The sequence below is a fragment of the Falco biarmicus genome, chromosome 5, assembly GCF_023638135.1.
Source record: "Falco biarmicus isolate bFalBia1 chromosome 5, bFalBia1.pri, whole genome shotgun sequence".
Lineage (NCBI taxonomy): Eukaryota > Metazoa > Chordata > Aves > Falconiformes > Falconidae > Falco > Falco biarmicus.
Window position 1 is genome coordinate 54,378,447 of NC_079292.1, and position 21,752 is coordinate 54,400,198.

At 41.8% G+C, this 21,752-nt stretch overlaps 2 protein-coding genes and 1 long non-coding RNA gene across 3 annotated transcripts; 2 read left to right on the forward strand and 1 right to left on the reverse strand.

The window, feature by feature from the left end:
• Positions 1-2,477: 2,477 nt before the first annotated feature.
• Positions 2,478-7,418, forward strand: LOC130150489 (uncharacterized). The gene is made up of 2 exons (XR_008822238.1): positions 2,478-4,265; positions 4,834-7,418. It is a non-coding gene; the product is annotated as an uncharacterized LOC130150489 (long non-coding RNA).
• A 2,129-nt stretch (positions 7,419-9,547) lies between these two features.
• On the reverse strand, positions 9,548-10,305 carry LOC130150471 (histone H2A-IV). Its single transcript, XM_056341466.1, has one exon. The coding sequence runs from the start codon at positions 10,253-10,255 to the stop codon at positions 9,866-9,868; it is 390 nt and encodes a 129-aa protein (XP_056197441.1). The 5' UTR covers positions 10,256-10,305; the 3' UTR covers positions 9,548-9,865.
• Positions 10,306-10,582: 277 nt separating this feature from the next.
• Positions 10,583-11,103, forward strand: LOC130150481 (histone H2B 8). Its single transcript, XM_056341477.1, has one exon. The coding sequence runs from the start codon at positions 10,642-10,644 to the stop codon at positions 11,020-11,022; it is 381 nt and encodes a 126-aa protein (XP_056197452.1). The 5' UTR covers positions 10,583-10,641; the 3' UTR covers positions 11,023-11,103.
• Positions 11,104-21,752: the final 10,649 nt, after the last annotated feature.

Consider the following 21,752-nt stretch of genomic DNA (forward strand, 5'->3'; position numbering starts at 1 on the left):
TCAACCCTAACAGCGGTCTTGGCAGAGATGAACCTCCTCAGTTTATATTAGAATCATTAGTGTGCAAAGACACAGTTATGAGTTCACAGACTGACTGAGAAAAAAAGAATTGATATGCAGCCTTTTTTTCTCCCCCATTTATTGGTTACAGCATAAATAGAATACAAGAGAGCTCAGTAACGCTTCTGCATAACTATAAAGTACATTCTTCCCTCCTTGTTACTTCTCTCAGTACTTAATATAAAACACCTTTTCCCTGAGAGGTAATAGTGTGTTTTCCCCTCTATTTGTCTAGATTCAAAGAACCTCTATTGTTCTCTTTGGGACTGCTGAAATAATTATTTTTTCTTTCTCATCTGGCATATTTATTTTTAATCATGCATTATTTGCACTTTTTTATAGCCTTGCCTTCAATTCACTTAATGACTTCAAATGCGTAACTGTTAATGTTCTTCTAGATTATCCACTTAATTCTCTTTTTGTGGTTTAGTGGGAACAGGTATTCTTGCCTTGCAAGTTCCCCTATTCACCTCCTGTGCCTAGTGTTGATTGGCACTTTGTCAAAAAGTTTCAGTCTCCTTTAGCATCCATTTCTTGCTTCTTTTTAGTTCACTGGATCTCTGTTTGTGGCATTTATTTTGCACTTAAAATTTTGGCACAAAATTTAACTTTTGCTTATTTTTCATCATACTTCCTTGATTCTCTCTTTATTAGACGTACTTAAATAAACAACTTTTCATCCTTATCCAGGGTCCGTTACTCCTGAAGAGTGACAACCCAGCTGCAGAACTGAAGCAGCTGCCAATGTAGCTTGTTCCTGAGATAAGCAATAACTTAGCTTCAAAAGGCATAAAACCCACAGATTTTCTAACGCATGATTATGACCAATTTCACACCAAATTTCTGTAGATACCATAGCAATGTACAAACATATGTTGCTGCATTACAGTGTGCTTGAGTTATTTGAGGAAATATTATTCTATATATCACAACTGTGAAATATAGGTTATGTTTACCCAGTTTTATCTTTTCCACACCAAACAACAGACAGTTTAATTTTAGCATAATATATGTGTGGTGTCTTTCTAAACTTTTCACTGGCAGCTGTAGGTATAAAGTAACAGTGTGTATATTCTTGAAATGTTGGGGTGCTCCTGAAAATAGACAAAACTAAACCAAAAGGAGGGGCATACATCCTGTTTACAGGGCTCAAACCTTTCAACGTTCTGGAAAAGAAGGAAGGAGCTCTGTGCAATCTGCATTGACTAAATCTTGGAGTAACACTTCCATTTCCTAATACGACATTTTGGTCTCATTTTATGGCTAGTGTTCATTCATCACTCCTGGTGGTTCATTTACATGAATTCTTGACCAAGAACCAGCCAAGTGAGTATATGAATTACCCATTAATTTTATTGATTTTTATTTTTATTTTTTTTACAGTTCAGCTTTTCTCATTAATTAAGACAGAATGGGGAGGGGGAAAGTTCTGTTTCCCTCTTTCTGATAAGGCATTAGTTGAAAGAGCCTTGAGCTGTTTCCCATGGTGTGGGAAGGCAGCCAGGGCACAATGGACTGAAGGAGCAGGTTGGGTGAGGGCAGAAAGGAGTGAGAAAACTGTACTCCTCTTTCTACTCTAGGTACGTTGTAGCAGATCATAATGCTCCTGTCTTTCTCCATCATCTCTTAATCTCTCACCCTGTTATTCCTGCTAATACTCCTGGCCTTCCTAAGAGACAACCATCCCCTGAGGAAGCTGCTGAAATAATTAAATTCTAAAATCTGTTTTCTCTTCAGTGATCTACTTTTCCTTGAAGTTTTCAGGAAACCTGTTTTGTTGTTATCTGAAGGAGTCGCTGGTCTCTCAATAGATCTGCCAGCACATGTATTTTTGGGTCCTTAGGAGAATGAATATCAATTTACAAAGTCTCTGCAGCATGGTTGTTTTTTTTAAAACTAGCTAAAAGTATTGTGATAGAAATGTTGCAGTTTGGAGATATAGATCTGCCCCACATCCTAAAGCAGAAGCTTGTGCTAAACATGCTGGTTTACTTAAGTGAGACATTTGTGAGGGAAAGGAATTAAACCGCGTCATCTTCCTAGGGAAGTGTAAGTGTTCTCAGAGCATAATCACATGAAAAGTAAAGTCCAGCTAAACACGGAGATGGATTTTTGCCTAGAATGACAACCAACATGATGAAAATATTACAGACACTATCTAATTCCGTGGGAAAAAAATATTGCTGTACACTGCATCACAAGCTTATTACAGCACAAGCAAAATTAATGTTTTGTATAGCCTACTCATATGGAGATTCCAACCTGTCAGTCTCTGCCCAGGCCATCTGCCAGAAATATTACAGGCCCATCAACATGACTGGTTGTTATTCTCTCAATATAAAGGGGAATCCCACATTTTTCATGTGACAGCTTGATATGCCCCTAAATTATTGCTGGAATGTCTGAGTTTTGGTCAGCTTAGCCCTAGTTTTCGTTCTCATTCACCTGGAATAACCTGATGGAGGACCTGGCACCTGGGACAATGGCTCCCCATGGGTCTTTCTGCCCAGTGAACAGCAGGATTCCTTCTCGGGTTGCATTTGCCTCTGAACTCTACTTGCAACTTTGTACTGAAGGCAACAGCTGGTGCATCCAAAGACACTTTCCTCCAGTACAAGCTATAAATCAGCATGGATCATGGCAGCTCATGCCCCAGAAACAGTGGGGTCCACCTCTGACAGAGCATTATAAACCTCACTGAAATCATATATGTACTTATTAATTACTGATGCTTAAAAGTGTTACCTTTTCATGCATTGATGTGTTTACACAGTTACCTCCAGTAATGCTTGCTGGTTGTCCCCAAAATCACAGACAAGGACAAGGGATAGCCCAGGATGAAAGCAAAAAAAACCCCAACCAAACAAACACATAGGAGAAAGTTACAAAGTCCTTTACAAGGACTATTTCCCTATTTCCCAACCCTTACCCCCCATTTTTCATGTATGGTAATGAAATAGTAATCTTATTAGTATTATCTTGATAATTGTTATCCTATGCTGCTGCTTTTCTGTATGATACTGTCCTTTTACACATCCAGCATGTTAAATGTGCTTGCATGCACACAAACACATTCAAGCATCTAGTATGATATTTTCTGTTGAAATGCCCACCCTAAAGAAGCCTTAGAGCTGCTCTGATGTGACTGCAAGGTCCTTCAGCATTTAGCAGTGCGTGCACACACATTGAGTACCTAGGGCTAGCAACTAATGGAAACTTCACCACCTATAGAGACATGTGGACTTAGACTTCTGGGTCACAATGTAAGGTGGCAAATCCAACCATTCTTTTGTTGATGAACAAAACCTCCGTTTGCCTGATGTGCAACACTGATCTTCCTGTGACCTTTATAGCATGCACATCTTGGGCTTTCTAAACTTCAGTAGTTTTGGATGTCGTTAAATGAAAATAAACTTCAGCCTTCTCACTTATTCACTTTTTTAAACCATAGATTTTAGGTTCACTGCGTGTCCTCCTGCCCCTGATCCGTGAGTCAATCTTCAAACTGTCTCACCACCATCTTCTACGTTCACTTCAACCTCCAGGTTGAGCCTAATAAAAAAATCCTCCCACATCTGAAAACAAATAAATAACTAAACAAACCATTTGTTCAATGCTCAGAAGCACTTCAGTGAAAACTGAATATCAACAATCGCTAGATGAGGAACAGAGAGCGAAACAGAGGATATTGTATCTTTTTACCATTGTAGCATTTTGTGCAATAGTTGCACCTTGAGTGCTGTGCCCATTTCTGGCCTCCAAATAATAATAGCTAAAAAAGATTTAGTGCAACTGGAAAAGAAGGTTTGAGAAAAGTGGTAAAGATGATTTGAGGTCTGAAATGTATTTTGTAATAAGTATACTAGGACACTTTCAGAACAGAGAAAACTACTGGGTGAAGATGTTCTTGCTTATCTTTACTATTCACAAGGTTATTTGTTAAATGTATCAGACTTAGTTAGTTTGATAATTATAAAGTTAGTTACCAACCAAAAGGTTACTGATGCCAGAAAGACTGCCTAAATATCATAGGCAGTTTCCTAAAGTAAATGGACTCCTTATCTCTATAGGCTTTTTCCAAATGAAAGAGAAGAGCTGAAGATGCAGAGTGACAGGGTGAGGAAGGAGCACCTCTCTCCTCAACAGAAACCAATTCTGGAGTGCACAGCTACTTGCATTACCGCAAGCACTTCCTAATACTGGTGGTGAATAGTTTCCATCTCTTAAAGACTTCTAAACTGATTCCTAATGGCATGAACTGCCATTTAATTACCTACACTTCCTCAGAGTCAGTTTTGTTTTTGTCATAAGGTCAAAAAACCCCAAACAGCAAACCCCAGCAAAACACTACTAAAAAAAGGACTTCTAAAAGAAAGCTCCCATTTTAGTTTAGTTTTGTTTGTTTGTTGTTCCCCACCCCACCCCGGGCTTCCAAGTTACTAGCATCCTGTTTTGTGCAGGTATTTCCATGGTTCTCTCGCAAACTACTTGGAGGGAAGGACTTGTTTTCTATTTAAAATCCCTCCCCACATGTCAGGGGCAACATCATTCATACACAGAGTGCAGAGGCAAGAATTAATTGAATTTTTTAAGACCTGATATATAGACATGCATGCCATCTGGAGAGGTTTGTCTGCATCAGCCTAGCTAGTATGGTAGTGTTGTTTCTGTACTGTGCAGTCACGTGTCAAGTTTTCTAGGACAGAATGGACAACGGGAGCAAAGCTCTAATGATCACAGATTCCTTCCTTACTGAAGCAGTTTATCATGCAGGGTCCGTTCCTCTCTCAGCAGCGAAGCCTGCAGAATCAAAATGGAAATCAAAGCTGGAAGTCATACCTCTCCTCATTTTTTTGTTTGTGGCTTGGTTTTGTTTTTGGTTTGTTGTTTTGGTTTTTTAACCCTGGGCAGCAGCCACAGTATCAATAAAGCACAGTTAAAATAAGACCGACCGTGGATGCAAGAAGCACTGGAGATATTGACAGAACGCAGGCTGGTTTTACCAGCAGCCAGGGCGAGGTGCTCCCCATTTCACCGCGGTGTCATCCGGCAGATCCACCTGCCTTGCCTGCCAGTTAACGACATGGAGAGGACTCGGGGGGGAGAGGGGTGGGGGTGGCAGAGAATGTAACCTGGGGGAGACAGAGGGGAAGGGAGGGAGAGGAGGAGGAGAAGGCAGAGGGGGAAGCCGCTTCCTGGGCAGGATTGGTCAGGAATTGCTGCAGCTCGGGTGCAGCGGCCCCGCGCCTCCCCGCCTCGCTCCCCAGCCTCGGCTGGTGTACGGGGGCGGGGTGGGGGTGGGGTGGTGGAGCACCCCAGCCCGACCGACACCACCCCACCCCCCGTTACTCGGCTGTGCCACGGTAACGTTAGAGAGATTCTCAGAAGATTTAAAGAGAAAGATGGAAAAGCACTGAGCTACGGTTTACAGCAGTCTGCTTTGCTGTTAATACCAGGTATACTGGGAGCGTTTATTGTTACCTGCAAATGCAGATTTCTGTTGGATTTCTACAGCTCTAGTGCAACTGGCTTTCAGATTTTCATTCAAGTTTCCTGAATGTCAGCATCAGTGCCTCTGAAATTATTGGACACATGTGAGTTTCTTTCATATTTACCAAAGTCTAAATTGATCCTGTTCGGTGTCAGAGAAAAACACAATAGTATCGATACTTTTTTTTTTAAAAAACACTTCATTAATATCTAAGCAGGTTTGTTCTGAAGTCAATATGAAAAGTAAATTACTAATGATGTTACTCAAAAGGTTTCTATACATTACAACAGATTTATAAGATATTACTATTTTATTTTGGTTTGCTGTGTATGGTCACAGAAAGGTACTAAAGGACTAAAAATCCAAGTGAAAAGATTTGAAAGTAATTTATGAAAAGACCTACAAATGTTTATAACCTTTCCATAGACTGCATTACATAAATGACCGAACAAGTTTTACAAAGAACAGCCCACAGCCTCATGGAGATACACTTCTGTTGACCTAGGCACATACACCAACTTGCCTACATTTTTGGTAAATATGGTAGCCTAAAGCAACTTCTCCTGAAAGGCAAGAGGAAAAATAATTAAAAAATAACATCAAAGCTTCCTTTCAGACTGTAGAAGACTGCTTAGTATCAAGGGAGTTTGAACAATCTATTTATCCTGTCCACAATCAGGTCATTACTGAGCAGCCCAGCATAGTCTTTTTCAAGAAAAACGGGAATAAGAATTTTTGAAGGAAAATAATAATTTGAAGGCTTTTGCCATACACTACTGTCACTATAACAAAGTCAACAGGAAAGTGAACGTCCTTATATTACTTTATTTGTCTGCACACTTGGGAATGCTTCTGTGGGAACTTCTGCTACCGAACATTGTCTTTTATTTAAATTGTATTTTCTTTAAATTGTATTTTCTTGCACATTATCTTCTAGTGCTTTACAGAAAAGCAGAGAACTATTAAGTAATGCAGGTTGAATAACATTCTTTGAGTGCAAGCTGTCTGAGAGATTGCACTACCTATGCTATAAGCCAGTACTTTAAAGCATAACAGTCTATTTTGTGAGGACTTAAAGACCAAAAGTAATTTAGGTCATCTGTGACACTACACGTCTTTTCATGACTGCCAGCATCTCTGATGCACTCTTCTTAAATGTAAAGCCTTTCTCCTTTATGAGAATTTAGGCTGCCTGAACAGTTGGAAATAAATTTAGGAAGGAAACCAGATTAATTAGAAATCAATATGCAATGAAATAAAACATTTGTCCTTTTGAAGAGAAATTCTTTAACTCTTACCTGTCATGTAAGTAAATAAGTTATACGATCAGTTTCTTCTATTTTAAAATATACAAACCTTTTGTTTCACTATGGTATGCAGACAGATGTGTTCATTTATAACAAGCACAGTTACATGAGGTAGAATAACATATTGCCCTACTACATAAAATGTGAATGTGCTGATCAGGAGAAATAAAGATACGCAATAATTGTAGGCAAATATTCCAGTCATAGTTTAGCTGAAGAAAAAAAAGGATTTGGTATCCAGAACTCATCAGTTTTCCTGTACTAATAAAAACATACTAAAAAACATCTTGAAAATGCTGTTGGTGGCATAGATAACAGAACATTAGTCATCAAATACTATAGAAGGAAACCGAGCTCATTACATGCACCGTCTCAAGGGGGAAACATGGCCAGAAAGGCAGAGAACAAAACGGTAAGATTAATGAATTACAACTACTGAGTGTAACTAGTTTCTAGTGAAGATAATAGAGAAGAAAACAACCGAAGAAAAGAACTTTAGACTGTATTTTAATCTGCCTGTATCTCATTTGTAAATAAAGTTAAAATACTTGTGTTTTCAAGTGATTTTTCAATCAGTGGGGAAAACTCCTCCTTCCCTAATTTCCAAGAGAAACTGAACAGAGATACTTCCTTCTCAAGCAGTTCAGGGTCTTATTGCTTTTGAAAAAAAAAGAGAAATGCTCCCTCCCCACACCGTGTTTTTGAGGACAAAAATAAAACCCAGAGGCCTCCGTTTCAAAACACGGGATTTTCAGATGGCCCAATCAGGCCTTCTGCAAATCAGTCCTTTGCTGCAGACCCACGCAATCTCTTCCCCTATATCAACCAATAGAATATTATACTGCGTACGAGAAACTGAGATTATTAAGAAAAAAAAATCCTCAAGTGCTTTACACCTAGTTCTAGCTTCAAATTTCAGCGTAGTTACCAATAAGTTCCTGTAGCTGATACTGTTTCAAAATCCAGCTCTTAACGGTAGGTGATTAGTACCTAAGGCAATTTCATTCAGCAAGACACGGCCGATAACAGAAAAAAAATCCACTCCTCTCTGAGTATTTAGGGTCAAAGCAAAACAAAAACAACAACAAAAAAAATCAACAAGCCAACTTGAAAATTGCGTAAGAAGCAAGTACCGTTTCAAACCAGTCCCGCGATTCTCGTCTTGTTTCCAAGCAACATTTCGGCCGGGCACTCCCCTGTTATCTCCCTCTGCTTGAGAAACATTTTCCATTACACATTGGATTGGCAAAATGGCTCGCTCCTCTGCCTCCAGAGGCAGGACAGTGCAAAAAGCACCACAGTTTTCCCCGCCTTAGCTCTCAGGAGGCACTTTTAAAGAACAAAGAAAACACCCCCCGCCTTCAGACAGCCTGAATCGGAGACTCCAAGTCTTGCATTCCCACCTCCCCTTCGGGCAGTTTTTTCTTCCACATAAACCACTACTGAATGAAAAAACAAATAAAAGCCCCTTTCATCGATATCGGCCTGACGAAAGAGGGAACACCGTGTCCGTTACAGGGGAAGAAAAGCTAATCTGTTCCGAGGAAACGAGGGGAGAAGCGCCTTCCCTGCCTTCCAAGCAAGGTAAACTCCCAGAGGCACGAATGGCAGAGAGGCTCCTCCCTACAAATGGCAGCCTCTCGCTTATTACCTTGATTTACACCACAATGACACACCACCACCACCCCCTTTTTCAAACCCATCTCTGCCCATGTCCGAGCCTTTGCTCGCTGCTCCGGCCCCCGCCTCCAGGAAACTGAAGGCGGCTCTAAAGCTCCCGGCCCCACCACCACCGACCGAGCTGGTTGCCAAGGCCGTCCCCGCCTCCACGGAGCGCAAGGGGCTCCCGCGCTCTAGCAGGCCAAGGCGACCGCTAAGAACCCCGAAAAGTCGGCGGCCGCCGTGGCCAAGAGGCCCTAAAAGTCGACGAAGCCCGCCCTGCACCTAAAGGTAGCACCAAAGGGCACGGCCAAGGCAAAAAAGGCAGCACCCGAGAGGCAATACAGTAAAAGCAAAGGAAAGCTTTACAGAAAAGCCCAACAACGCTTTTAAGTGCAGCTCAAGCCGTCAGAGTGAAAAAGAACTGGAAACACCAGTAGAAGTCTATACTGTTACACGGTGATCCCCTACTGCAAATATATGTGACTTTTTGTAGTGCTTCTACACAATCTCACACGCTAAGAAGTACGGTTGAGCCTATTTTGTTTTAACTCGTGACCCTCCATTACAATTTCCACCACCGATAAATTGCTCAGAACAGTAAATACTGCCCTTTAGAAACCATCCATGATTAGTTACAGGACAGCTCCCCAGGCAAACACTAAATTCTCTCACCGCTGCCTGCAAGCAATAAATCGCAAAGAAAGAACTTCAGCGTGCAGAAGGACAAAGCCGCCCCTACACACAAGGCACTCGGACTCCGTTACGGCCCGTGAAACAGGAACAGGGGCGCCTGCGCCGGGACTAAAGCGCGCTCCATCCCGTCTGGGTTTGAAACCCGCGCGCTCTCCTTGGATTGGCCAGCGGCGGCCCCGCCCCCCACAGTGGGCAGGCACAACCCCCGGCCCCTCACCCCGCCACAGCCCACCTCTGCCGCGGGTCGGGGTGCTTACCCCCCACTGGAACCAAGGAGAGGGCAGCAGCGAGCGCACGCTTGCTGTGTTCTCATCTCTCCTCACACCATGCTGTGGTGACCGATTTAATCAATCGCAACTACTACTTTTATTGATTTTTAAAAAAAGTGAATCGGAGAAACATTTACATAAGAAACTTGTATACATAAAACTTCCTGAAGAAAAATACAGGCAATCTACACTGATCAGAATGAAGCTGGAAGATCTAATAGTTTTGGCTTCAAAAAAGCCTTCCCTCACATCTAAAAATTTCCCAGATAAAAACAAAAAAATTCTGCAGATGCACATATATTTAGGGCTCAGGTGTTCCTGCTCTTTCTGGGAAGACGTGGGTGGCTCTGAAAAGAGCCTTTGAGTTTTTTGTTTAAAGAGCTTTACTTGGCTTTAGCCTTGTGGCTGTCGGTCTTCTTGGGCAGCAGCACGGCCTGGATGTTGGGCAGCACGCCGCCCTGCGCGATGGTCACCTTGCCCAGCAGCTTGTTGAGCTCCTCGTCGTTGCGGATGGCGAGCTGCAGGTGGCGGGGGATGATGCGCGTCTTCTTGTTGTCGCGGGCCGCGTTGCCCGCCAGCTCCAGGATCTCGGCCGTCAGGTACTCCAGCACGGCCGCCAGGTACACCGGGGCGCCGGCGCCCACCCGCTCCGCGTAGTTGCCCTTGCGCAGCAGCCGGTGCACGCGGCCCACGGGGAACTGCAGCCCGGCCCGCGACGAGCGCGACTTGGCCTTGGCCCGCGCCTTCCCGCCCTGCTTCCCGCGGCCGGACATCACTTCGCTTAGAACTCTAACAGTGAAAAAAAAAAAGGGAAAAAAAAAACCCCAACCAAAAAAGACTTACCTAACTAACGAAAAAGCTGTAAAACCAGAACAAATGTAGTGAGGGAGGCCACCCTGCCTTTTTATCCCTTCCTTCTCGGGTTCGGTGGGACTTGTGATTGGTGGAGGCGCCGATTATGAAATTAACCAATGGGAAGAGAGATGCAATAGCGACCAATTGGAGCTGCTAGCTGCTTTGACATCACGAACCCGATTTGTCCAATAGACTGGAACAGCCTTGAGTCAGCTCATTTGCATACCGTCCCTATAAATACAGGGGTCGCCGCTATTGTATTTACGTCGTTACTGCGGTAGACAGGTAGTGACAGACTTGTAAAATGCCGGAACCAGCCAAATCAGCTCCTGCTCCGAAGAAGGGCTCTAAGAAAGCCGTCACCAAGACGCAGAAGAAAGGTGACAAGAAACGTAGAAAGACTAGGAAGGAGAGCTACTCGATCTACGTGTACAAGGTGCTGAAGCAGGTGCACCCCGACACGGGCATCTCGTCCAAGGCCATGGGCATCATGAACTCCTTCGTCAACGACATCTTCGAGCGCATTGCCGGCGAGGCCTCGCGCCTGGCGCACTACAACAAGCGCTCCACCATCACCTCGCGGGAGATCCAGACGGCCGTGCGGCTGCTGCTGCCCGGTGAGCTGGCCAAGCACGCCGTCTCCGAGGGCACCAAGGCTGTCACCAAGTACACCAGCTCCAAGTAAATTTTTGTTTGAAAGATCAACTAACCCAAAGGCTCTTTTAAGAGCCACCCACATATTCAGTAAAAGAGTCGTTCACACTGATTTGATTCGGTGAGTGGCAATTGTGTTTAGCACTGTTTTTGTTGCCAGGCAAGAACATACTGTTTAATAGAGAAAATTTTTTCAGGATAAAAGTACCAGGGCTTATTTGGGTCTTGCGTGTTCTCTATCCTGACTGCTCATCAGGCAGATCTATAAAGGCTTACAAGTCTGAGTTCTAAAGCTATTAAAGTTTTACTTTGTCATTTTAGAGTAATTATCTGGGTTCCAATTTTTGTATATATACAGGGAAATATGTAGCTGTGTTTAGCGTGTTTTGGTGTTTTTTTCCTGCTGTTCCGATATGAAATAAAGTATGTAGGGTTTTCCTTACATTTTCAGCCTTAATCCAAATGAGTTTATGCCTTGTCTAAGAAAATGTCATTGTCGCCTTTGAACACCAGCTGTCATTCTCAAACGACTAGGCAAGCCAGAGCAGCTTGTTTACTTAAAGACATGGGGATTAATTTGTATATGTGACATTTGGAAGACTAATCTTTAATGAAAGTTATACTGCGCACAGAAGTGAAATGTTATAAAGAACAGTATAATTTTAGTCCCACATTTTGTATGGAAGTGGTGTAGTTTTTTGTGTTGCTTCTCTTTAATGGAGAAAAAGCTGAGTAGGAGAGCTTCCTCGTAGATCCTAAGTGACAACGTAGTCGGAAAATACAGATTAAAAAAATAACGGATGTTTAAGAAGTGAATGAGAGCGATTTATCATACTTAATGTGGTGCAGGATATGCAGGGAAGGCTGCTTTTTCGGGAAAAAAAAAACCAAAACAAACCCAAACACGTTTGCAAAGAGGCTGAAATGTTGGCTGCCGGGGACAGGGGCGGCGGTAAAAAGCCTGCTACGCAGCCCGTGTAAAAACCCTGCATCCGCTGGGAGGTTGCCGCTATGGCAGAGCGCCCAGCCACCGCCGGCCCCGCTCGGCCGGGCAGAGCCTAGGGGAAAAGAGAAGACAGAATGCCGTCACGGCCAGCGGAGGAGGGGACTGCGGCGTGTGCTAGCAGCCGTTACCCGCCCTGCCCCCCTCCATGCCTGTCGCCGGGCTTTTCAAATCGTTCCCATTGTCCAATGGGATTTCTGCTTTTCCTCTAGCCAATCACAGCGCGGTGGTACCCATAAATTGCGGGCCCGACGTTCGCTTTCTGCACAGACACTCACTGCTGAGTGCTTGAAGCTTATTGCGGCAAGATGGCGCGCACGAAGCAGACGGCGCGTAAGTCGACGGGCGGGAAGGCGCCCCGCAAGCAGCTGGCCACCAAGGCGGCCCGCAAGAGCGCGCCGGCCACGGGCGGCGTGAAGAAGCCGCACCGCTACCGGCCCGGCACGGTGGCGCTGCGCGAGATCCGGCGCTACCAGAAGTCGACGGAGCTGCTGATCCGCAAGCTGCCCTTCCAGCGGCTGGTGCGCGAGATCGCGCAGGACTTCAAGACCGACCTGCGCTTCCAGAGCTCGGCCGTGATGGCGCTGCAGGAGGCGAGCGAGGCCTACCTGGTGGGGCTCTTCGAGGACACCAACCTGTGCGCCATCCACGCCAAGCGCGTCACCATCATGCCCAAGGACATCCAGCTGGCACGCCGCATACGCGGCGAGCGTGCTTAATCTTCTAGCAAAACGGACCTTTGAGATTATCGAAAACCCAAAGGCTCTTTTAAGAGCCACCACATGGCACTAAACGGAGCTGTAAACTCTTTAAGTTCTATATAGGCAGTGATGCGTTTTGGTGTTTTCGGGTGGCTTTATAGTGACCGGAGCCTGTATCTCGTCAAGTAAGTACCAAATGGAATGTGGCAGTCACAATTCAAAAACAGAAAAGGATTTTTTCAGTAGCAAGTACGGTGTGGTTTATTCATGACGAGGTGATTGTGCTAGGACAAGTTTAGCCTAAAAATTATGTATGCGTTTTTTCAGATGGTGTAAGTTAAAAATTTTTGGCTGCTAAAGAAAAAGTAGGGCACGGGCTTTCCTTTTCTAAAGGAAATGCTTGGCTCTAAAAGATTCATATGTTTTTGTCTGTTTACTGCAAAGAATGCTTTTGAGACAGCCAAAGTTGAATTTATAAAGTTAACTTTTTAGAACTGCATTTTCCATTAACTAAAATTGTATTCGGTTATGAGTAATGTAAATTCCTCGTGCTATGCTGCTTTTATTTTTATGTTCTTATGGTAACAATTTTACTGGTTTTCCCTGTGAAAAGTATTGTTTTATTTTACAAACCCCTTTTTTTTGAAGTGGGGAGTGGGGTAGCGTGATTTTTCCCTGAAGCCCCAGGAAGCCCTTTCCCGCCCTTCCAGGAAAGGCACCATTCGGCAGTTTTCTTAGTGTTTTATCACCCGTTGTCTGATCGTCTCTGTCCTGAGAGACTTCCCCTGGGCATCTTCAGCCCTTCTCAAGCACTTCTAGTTTATTCCTGACATAAATATATTTCCAGAGCGCTAGAGACAGGGTAGTTGCAAGGGTAATCTCTGCAAGTCCTGTTTTTAAGAGGTGTGCTTTTTTTTTTGCTTTGGTCTTCTGGGATACACGTGGCACGTTTCATGGTGCTGGGTATCCTGTATGAATTATTAGAGATACCTATTTAGATCAACTTTCTTGGTCTGTGATTAGGCTCCCGAAAATATTTGCTGCACTGAGGAAGTGTTTTCCACGGAGTATTAGTGATGAACAACTTGACATAGTGTCCGAAATTGTTGTCAAATGGAGACTCTTGCCTATCAGTCCTGTTCGGTCACTTAATTTTTTTTCTAGTGGACCTACCAGGAAAACAGGGTTTCTCCCTGACTTAAGTTCACCTGCACAGACCCTCACCCTCATAATAAATAGATCTGTAGTTGGTGCCTGAAAATTGTACGTTTCCAAAAGTGTCTGACTTTCCGTCGTCCTTTAGTTCTGTTCTTATACTACAGGCTTTTTTATGTAATTTGGGAAGCTTGCTGTTCCATTGAGGTGTTGGAAATAATGTCTGATTTTTTTCAATGCTACAAACGAGCAGCTGTGCCTTTAAGAAGCAGTTGGATCGAGTTGAATAGAGCCTTTGTTTAAACTCGGGAAAAAACCCACGGAGAACTGTGGAAATAATTCTCTTGGAAAGCCTAAACCTGCAAGACTCCTGGTTTTGTTATCTGTTGATAGGGTTCATATTAGGAAATTTTCTTTTCTGTGTCGGGAACTTGGACTCTGCAGCAAAATCTGACCAATCCCGTGCCCGGACACACCATTTTCTTTCCCTTGTTTTTCTCACTTTCAGCCATTTTCTAATACTTTACCTCGACGGGTAAAATGGAGGGGCTAATGTGTCGGAAATAGATTGTCTTAATTCCTACAGTACTATGCGATTTATTCATACATACAGCCCCCTTTTGTTCCTTGACATAGGATTTGCGTTTTTCAGAACAGATGAATTTTTTTTTTACAGTAGATGATCAGCAGTGTGATTGCAGAAATGAGTCTTAGTGAAAGCAAACTAATTTCTTCTTACTGTCTGTGATAGCAAGAGATCTATTTATCTAAACCCGTTTACATATGTTACTACTATTAATTAAATCAAGTAAAATATTTTTTATTTTTGTATACTAGGTGATTAATTCATAAGCAAACAGTCAGAATACTTAAATCCCAGCAGAAATTTGGGTCAAAAACTATGCTTTCTTGCATGCACAAGAAATTATTTTTGGAGGAGTGACACAGGGAAAGAGGTTATATTTCGCTTAATCTGTCATTTTTCCTCTAGTCTTTTGAAGATCTTGGCCTGTCCTATTAAATATAGTACTATTTGGACAATTGCATGCTTGAGTTGTGAAAACCACTAACACCCCCATCAACTGAGAAGGAAACAGTTGTGCAAGGCTTCTGCAAGAAGGGTGAGCTCATATGAACTCACAATTATAATGCCTGAGTCTGAGGTAGTTTTGGGGTGTTATATGTCTTGAAAAGACATTAATAATAACCTAGCATAGCTTGTCCTAGTGGACCAGGCTAGAAATTGGGAAGAATTATGTGGATTTTAAAAGTCTTTAATAGCTGCAGATGACTGTAGTAGTGATATGGGGAACAGTGGTAGACTGATTGTATCTTAATACAGTAGTAGTAGGCTTTGGTCTTACCTTACAGAAGTGATAAATCCTGTCTGGAATCCTATTCCTATCAGTTTGCATATGGTGATGAGTTAACTGTAAAGAGAAACAGCCGAAATCCCAAATTGGATGTAAGTTTGGGAGGAATCCTTTTATAAGGTATGGGTATCAAGAGCATTTAAAATTGAGCATTTTAAGCAAAGATAAAGTGCTTAAGGATTTGAAGTACTTGCCACAAAATTCAGAATAAAATTGATCAATTAAATCTGATGTAGAGTATATCCTGGAAGGTATTTGCTAAAGCAAAACCCAAACATACCATGATTTAGAAATGAAGCTGTATTTGCCATAGACAGTTTTTGATATAAAACTTTTTTTAATCTAAGACACACAGGTGACTTGGTGTAAGATATACTAGTTCCAAGTGACAGTAAAAGTGGAGTTTCCTCTGATACCAGTAAGATCTAGCAGTATTTTGGTGTTTTTTGCAGGGGAGAGTGAGTAAATCAATGTGGCTAGGTAGAAGCAAAGTAATGAGATGAGCAGACCAGAGTGCTGCCCAGCTGAGGACCAGCTTGCAAACTGGTAGTGGTATAGGGTGCTTTTGTTGGTGACTTGTGATGCTGAGTAAGATCTTTGCTAAGACTTGCTGGCTGTTCTGCTGTCCTCTGAGCAGACCAGGCACTCTGTTGGTATGGTCTGGCTCAGATCACTGCTTGGAAGGATGTACTTCCTGTCAGATGGAAGGGTAAGATGGACCATAACCACTGAGGCCCTGGTGAAATACTTCCTTTCATCAAAAATGCATAAAAAACTCTGAAAGCATCTTTCTAGTACAAAAATATTAGCCCTGCTTGACTCTTACTAGTTTCTGAAAAACTCTGAACAGATGTATCCATATGAAAAGAGTTGAGGTTTTAAAATTTTGAATTAACTTGTAGTGTAAAAAACTTTAAGGGTGATATGGTGGTTTCCATGCTAGGCAGTACTTAAAGATAAACCCTAAACATCCTATCACATTCTCTTCATTTGCACATCCCTTTTCAGGGCTGCTTCACAAGCGAATCACCTGTTTGTTACAGTCTTCAGTAATCAGGATCAGTGAAGTCTGAGCTCAGCCAGTCTCAGCTCTCCTACTAGCCTGGGCAGTACTGCCTTGCTGCATCTTATCCTCTTCTCTTCCACCTTTGAATCATACTGTGTTTTCAACTGGATATAAGCACCTTTCAGACTGTAGATGTACAGACATTGTCATAATGGTATGAACACTTGCTAAGATTTCATATTACATATTGTTGAGCTTCAGGAAGTACTGCTTGTCAGCTACTGCTGTTAGGGATTTAGGTACATTGGCCACCATAACAAGGTCCAGTCCTTGGATCCTGCTGATTCATGTGTGGTCTGGGTGAAGGTTTCCAATTCTTCTGTTACTAGTTCTCAGGTTACAACTTGAGCTAGTTGCCTCCAGAGAGGTACCCCTGCAACAGATCATGCCCCTCAGCTACACCTGCAGCACCCAGCACTTGATCCTCAAGTCCAATCACTTAATTTTGCTTCTTGGTCTCTTGATTTCTTATTGGTTTTCACTGTTGCTGGGCTGGCTGCCTTCTGAAGTTACCTCATTCTCTTGGAATTGTTTCCTTGGTCCTTATCTTCATTCTGCTAGTATCTGCCAGATTAAGCTAGTCTGTGTTAGCAGCATTAGTTTTCTCAAAGTTTACTTCTGGTCAGCTCTTGCAGCTTAAGGCTTTAACTACTTTAGCTACTAGTGTTAAGCTACTAATGCAAAATGAGACAATTCAGCGGAGAAAACAGGTAACCAAATTTCTTCTGTAACACTATGAACTGGTAGTAACAGCTTCGCTGAGAATAGATTCCCCCTTTGACTGAAGTAACATGATAGTAATAAAAAGGCAACCTACTCAAGGAACATATATAAACAAATCAAACCAAATGTTATGAAAAGCAGCTGGTAGATGAAAACTAAGCACAACTGGTCATGTTGGCTCTGAGAGACAAACTCTTTGAACTAAAAATTATTGGTGTTCTAGTGTCCTGTAAAACTGTGTATAGTTCTACAGTATACTGTAAAAGATGCATTGCCCTAGTTCTAAAATTTGGTCTAACAAACATTTCCATGCCTTCTTAAAAGTTAGGGAAATGTAACACAATATAGACCACAAAGAACTGTAGCCATAGAGCTCTCTGTAATGTGAAAGTCCAGGAGCGAAGACATTTCCAGGCTCTCTAATCTCCTTTATTCAGCAACAGGTCCTGCTTGTAGGACAGCACTGTGGCGAAGTCCCTAAGCATCTAGGTTGCAGTCTGTATGAAAAATCACCTCCTACTCTAGGCGTGTGTCTTACTGTCCTAGTTGACTGTACAGAGCTGCAGTATGCAGCAGTGTTGCAAAGCCCTTACTTCTGGTGAACACTTCACTATTCTGTAACTGCCAAACTCCAAAGCCTTAAACACTCATGAAAGAGTGGTGGCCTTTACAGCTCCAATTAGTACTCATACAGCTTTAGTAATTGAAATACTGAGATGGGGAAAAAAATATACTTGTCCAAAAATGTGAAAACCGATGTATTCCTGAAACTCTGGAATTAGTATATGCAAGTGTCTGAAAGAAGAGAAGAAGCACAGCTGTAAGTATGGAGGGTGTCAGTTGCACCTAGATAGTAATAAAGAGCCCCAAATTTCTACCTGCAGCTTGTCTGGGACACCCAGGCTGTGAAAACAAAGCAGAGCATAAAGCAAGGGGCAGTATAAAGGAAAGCAATTGAGAGGAGAGGAAGATAATGATCAGTCCTGGACCAATAAGGCATTCTGCTATAGAGACAACCAGTGGTGAGTGAATTCCAATGCTTACAGAAGTCTTAGATGTTGAAGAGACAGAAGAATAGAATTGCTGTTAGCTTCTAAACTGCACAAGAGGCCATTCAAAGATGACCACATTGTAGCCAGCACCTCCCCCTCCCTGGAGAGCTGCTGAGGGCTCATAGCAAGCATTCCTTGTCCTGCCTGTCCCTGAAAGCAATACCACCCTGCCCTTTTGCAAACTTGGTCTTTTGGGTATGTATCTGTTTTAGGATTGATTTAAAGAACGAAGTCAAAATTTCTTAGTGACTAAGTATCCTTTATTGGCAGCGCTGGATGCACGGGGGACCCTTCCACCTAACGTGCATGCTTTAAGTAACTAATTAGCTTATTTATACAATAAGACAAACAATTAACACCTATACATATTCATTACCTAATCCTGCCTACCCTCACTTCGTGTGTTAATTAGCTTATCAGTCCTTCGTGCTTGCGCAAATTCCTCCAAGAATTGTGGGCAGTGGTCTCTGGGAGGAAGTAGGTCTTCCTCATGGTACTTTTCACCTTTTGCCTGGTATGTGATGGTCTTGCAAGTTTGCAGTGTTCTTATGGGTCTGAGCTAATTTATGTCCTTGTCGACATCTGTTTCTTCTGCTTGTTTCTTTTACTCGCTCCCTCTAGGTAACTTTTAAACAGGGCCCTTGTTAGAGAAAGTTAAAGAAAGAGAAACAGACTCCTCCTTTGATCAGTTATTCATTAATTATTTCTTTCAGACTATGGTTACATGGCCTAATTACTATACCTACATTCTTTGAGTAAATATAAGTTCTTAGCCTTGGTACAGGGCTGTACAGAGGATTTCATAGCCGCTTTGGTTGTGCAACTACTAGTTTCATTAGAATATATTTCTTATATTCATTAACTACAAGGCTTATTCTATCCTAAAGTGAATTCATACAATATCATTCCCCCCTTTTCTAGGTACATGCAAATTCCTTTGCATCATATGTATCTACTTGTATTCAAACACCAAAGCATACACTTAAATAATATACATACAAATATTCCAAATACTATAAAAATTATTACAACAAATATCTGCTTCAACCATTGAAGGTCAGGTAACCAAGAAGTCAGCTTGTTCCACATTTCTTCAAATCCCCAAGAAAGATCATCTTTTGTAATCTCGTGCAATACTCTGGTTTGTTACCAAATTTCTTCTAAATCAGTGGAAACTCTTCCACTCTGATCTATGTATATACAACAACTGGTATTAATAATTGTACATACTCCCCCTTGAGCAGCCAATAATGAATACAAAGCCATTCTGTTCTGTAATTCCACTTGTGACAAGCTAGATATTTCTATTTGCTATGTCTTTATAGCATCGATTGTTTTGTTTTCCAAGTTTTCTATCATTGCTGATATATTGACTATAGTTTTTTTTTTTTTCAGTTCACTTACTCCTAACCACAGGATAAACCATTGGGAAAGCTATGAAAAGCACTTGGCTTTTCTATTAAAGAATTTTTGATTACTCGTCTAATTCTCCGCATATGATTTCTCAGGTATCCTTTTGACAAAGAATCATGTAACATCATGTTAGGAACTACTGCTCCTAAGGTACATGTTCCCATCTGTTTTTTTTGGTAATATCTTTCAGGCTGTATCATTACACAGCCAGTACCATCCTCTTCCTTCCGGTATTGGCCAAGCTGTGGAGTTAACAGAAATAGAGGTACCAATATTTAAAGTTGTATTATAAGAAGTTTGATTTCCTACATAGGTCACAGGGTTACAGTCCATGTTTCCCAATCCTTTGGGTGGATTACATCACTGAACACACGTATAGTATGACTCTTGCACCTTAGGACTATTTATCTCTAATTTCAAAATTTCATCATTTTCAATACTCGAAGAGGTATTTTCCCCACAGTTTTTCCCAAGATTTATTCCTAGGTAATGGAATTCCAATCAATGATATACCCTTTTCTCCATATTCAGGCAGATGTGTACATATCCAACAATCAGTTTTATTCAGAGCCTGAGATATGCCTTGTACCAGGGATAAATGTACATTATTATTCCACAGAGTTAAGTACAAATTTGGCAAACATCTGACTATAATTATGACCTGAAGAATCGTAGTTCTGTGGGTCCTGCCGAGGCAACGGCCCATGATTTCTCAGGAGTTTTCTTTACTCTTGAATAATGGATCCAAGCGGCTTGTTCTTTTCTGTTCATCTTCGTCACTTTGTCAAGAGAAATACTGGATTCACAAGTGAAGAAATCTGTTTTCACATTACATGAGACTTTGCTGGACTGTTATTCTGTTCTAGTTCATGTTTGTTAATAAATTGTTATTTGTTGTTTACTAATTGTCAAATGGTTCATTGAAGTTACTTTGCATCAAACACACAGTTTTCAAAATAAATCCAAAGGGTTGGGTAATACATATAATAATAACCTACAAAAACAAAACCTAAACCCAACACTTATAGCTATATGTTTCACTTAAAATATAGTGTTTATAGTTCATTTAAATAATATTGATTTTTATTATTACTTAACACTTTTTTTTACATGCATCACTGTCACGGGTAGACTATAGGGATTTTGCATGTGTGGTCTTTCACGATTTTTCCAACACATTCCATGGGGCTTTAAAATTGTGTATGTGCATGTTCAAAGGTATACACAGATCATGTGTGTGATAAAAACATGGCTACTGCATGTCTAGATGAAGTCCCAAACCCATTTCCTGACCTTACCACTCCAGTAAGTCTATTAATGGTAACATTTATGGCACTATGGTCAAACAATAGGTCCCTGTTTTCAATGTAATGTTTTCTCACCACCAGACCGCCACATCACCTGCCAGGGAAGAAGGGTCTAGAGTGCACATTTCCCCCTCTGAACATTCTGTATGGTGAGTGTTCTCAAAACGTTTAACCTATATGGTTCATTGGAAAGGGGAATGAAACTTTTTTTTTTTTCTTCCTGTTGTTTAGGCAGAGGGTGTGTTTTTCTGCTGTCACACATCAAGAACTTATGGCAGAGGTGGAAAAGTATAAAAGTCATTACCATATCCTCATCTATGCGTTCCTGGTGGTTGTTTTTGCTGTTATTCTATTTTTATTCTTACTCAGCCTACGTTGTTATCTGAATTGTTAAGAGTCAATTGTTTCCAAATTCCCGTTGGCTAGTAAATTGTTATTGTGTGTACATTTTGGCATACTACTCAAATTTGTTTAACGCCATCGGGTGAAACCATAATGGCAAATTGCATGTTAGTTATAATGTGTTGAATTAACCTTATAAAACATGGAACAGCACATGGCAAAAACAATAAGGTGGCTAATCCACATAACAAATAAAATAGGATTCATTTTACCCGGGGGCTCCTGAGAAGCCAGGAAAACAAGTCAATATTCGTCTTTCCAAGTTCGGACTGGAATAGGGGCTACTTCCCTATCTCTGATGTGATTTGTTTAACTACCTCACCATTGTCATCAATTTTCAAACAACAATTGGAAACAAATAATTTACCACAAACACCTCCTTCTTCAGCTAGCAGGTAATCGAGAACCATCCTGTGTTGATAAATTGCATTTCACATCAAGAGCTTTAGCTGTTTGATTAGTAATAATTTCCAAGACAGCTTGTAGAGGAATGACACTATTCAGATTGTAGATAGGTTCTTGAGCACCGCTAATGAGTTCATTAGGATTCCAAGTTGCAGGTGCAT

Excerpts from the sequence above, each read along its gene's own strand:
- LOC130150471 (XM_056341466.1), bottom strand. The coding sequence starts at position 10,255 with ATGTCCGGCCGCGGGAAGCAGGGCGGGAAGGCGCGGGCCAAGGCCAAG.
- LOC130150481 (XM_056341477.1), top strand. The coding sequence starts at position 10,642 with ATGCCGGAACCAGCCAAATCAGCTCCTGCTCCGAAGAAGGGCTCTAAG.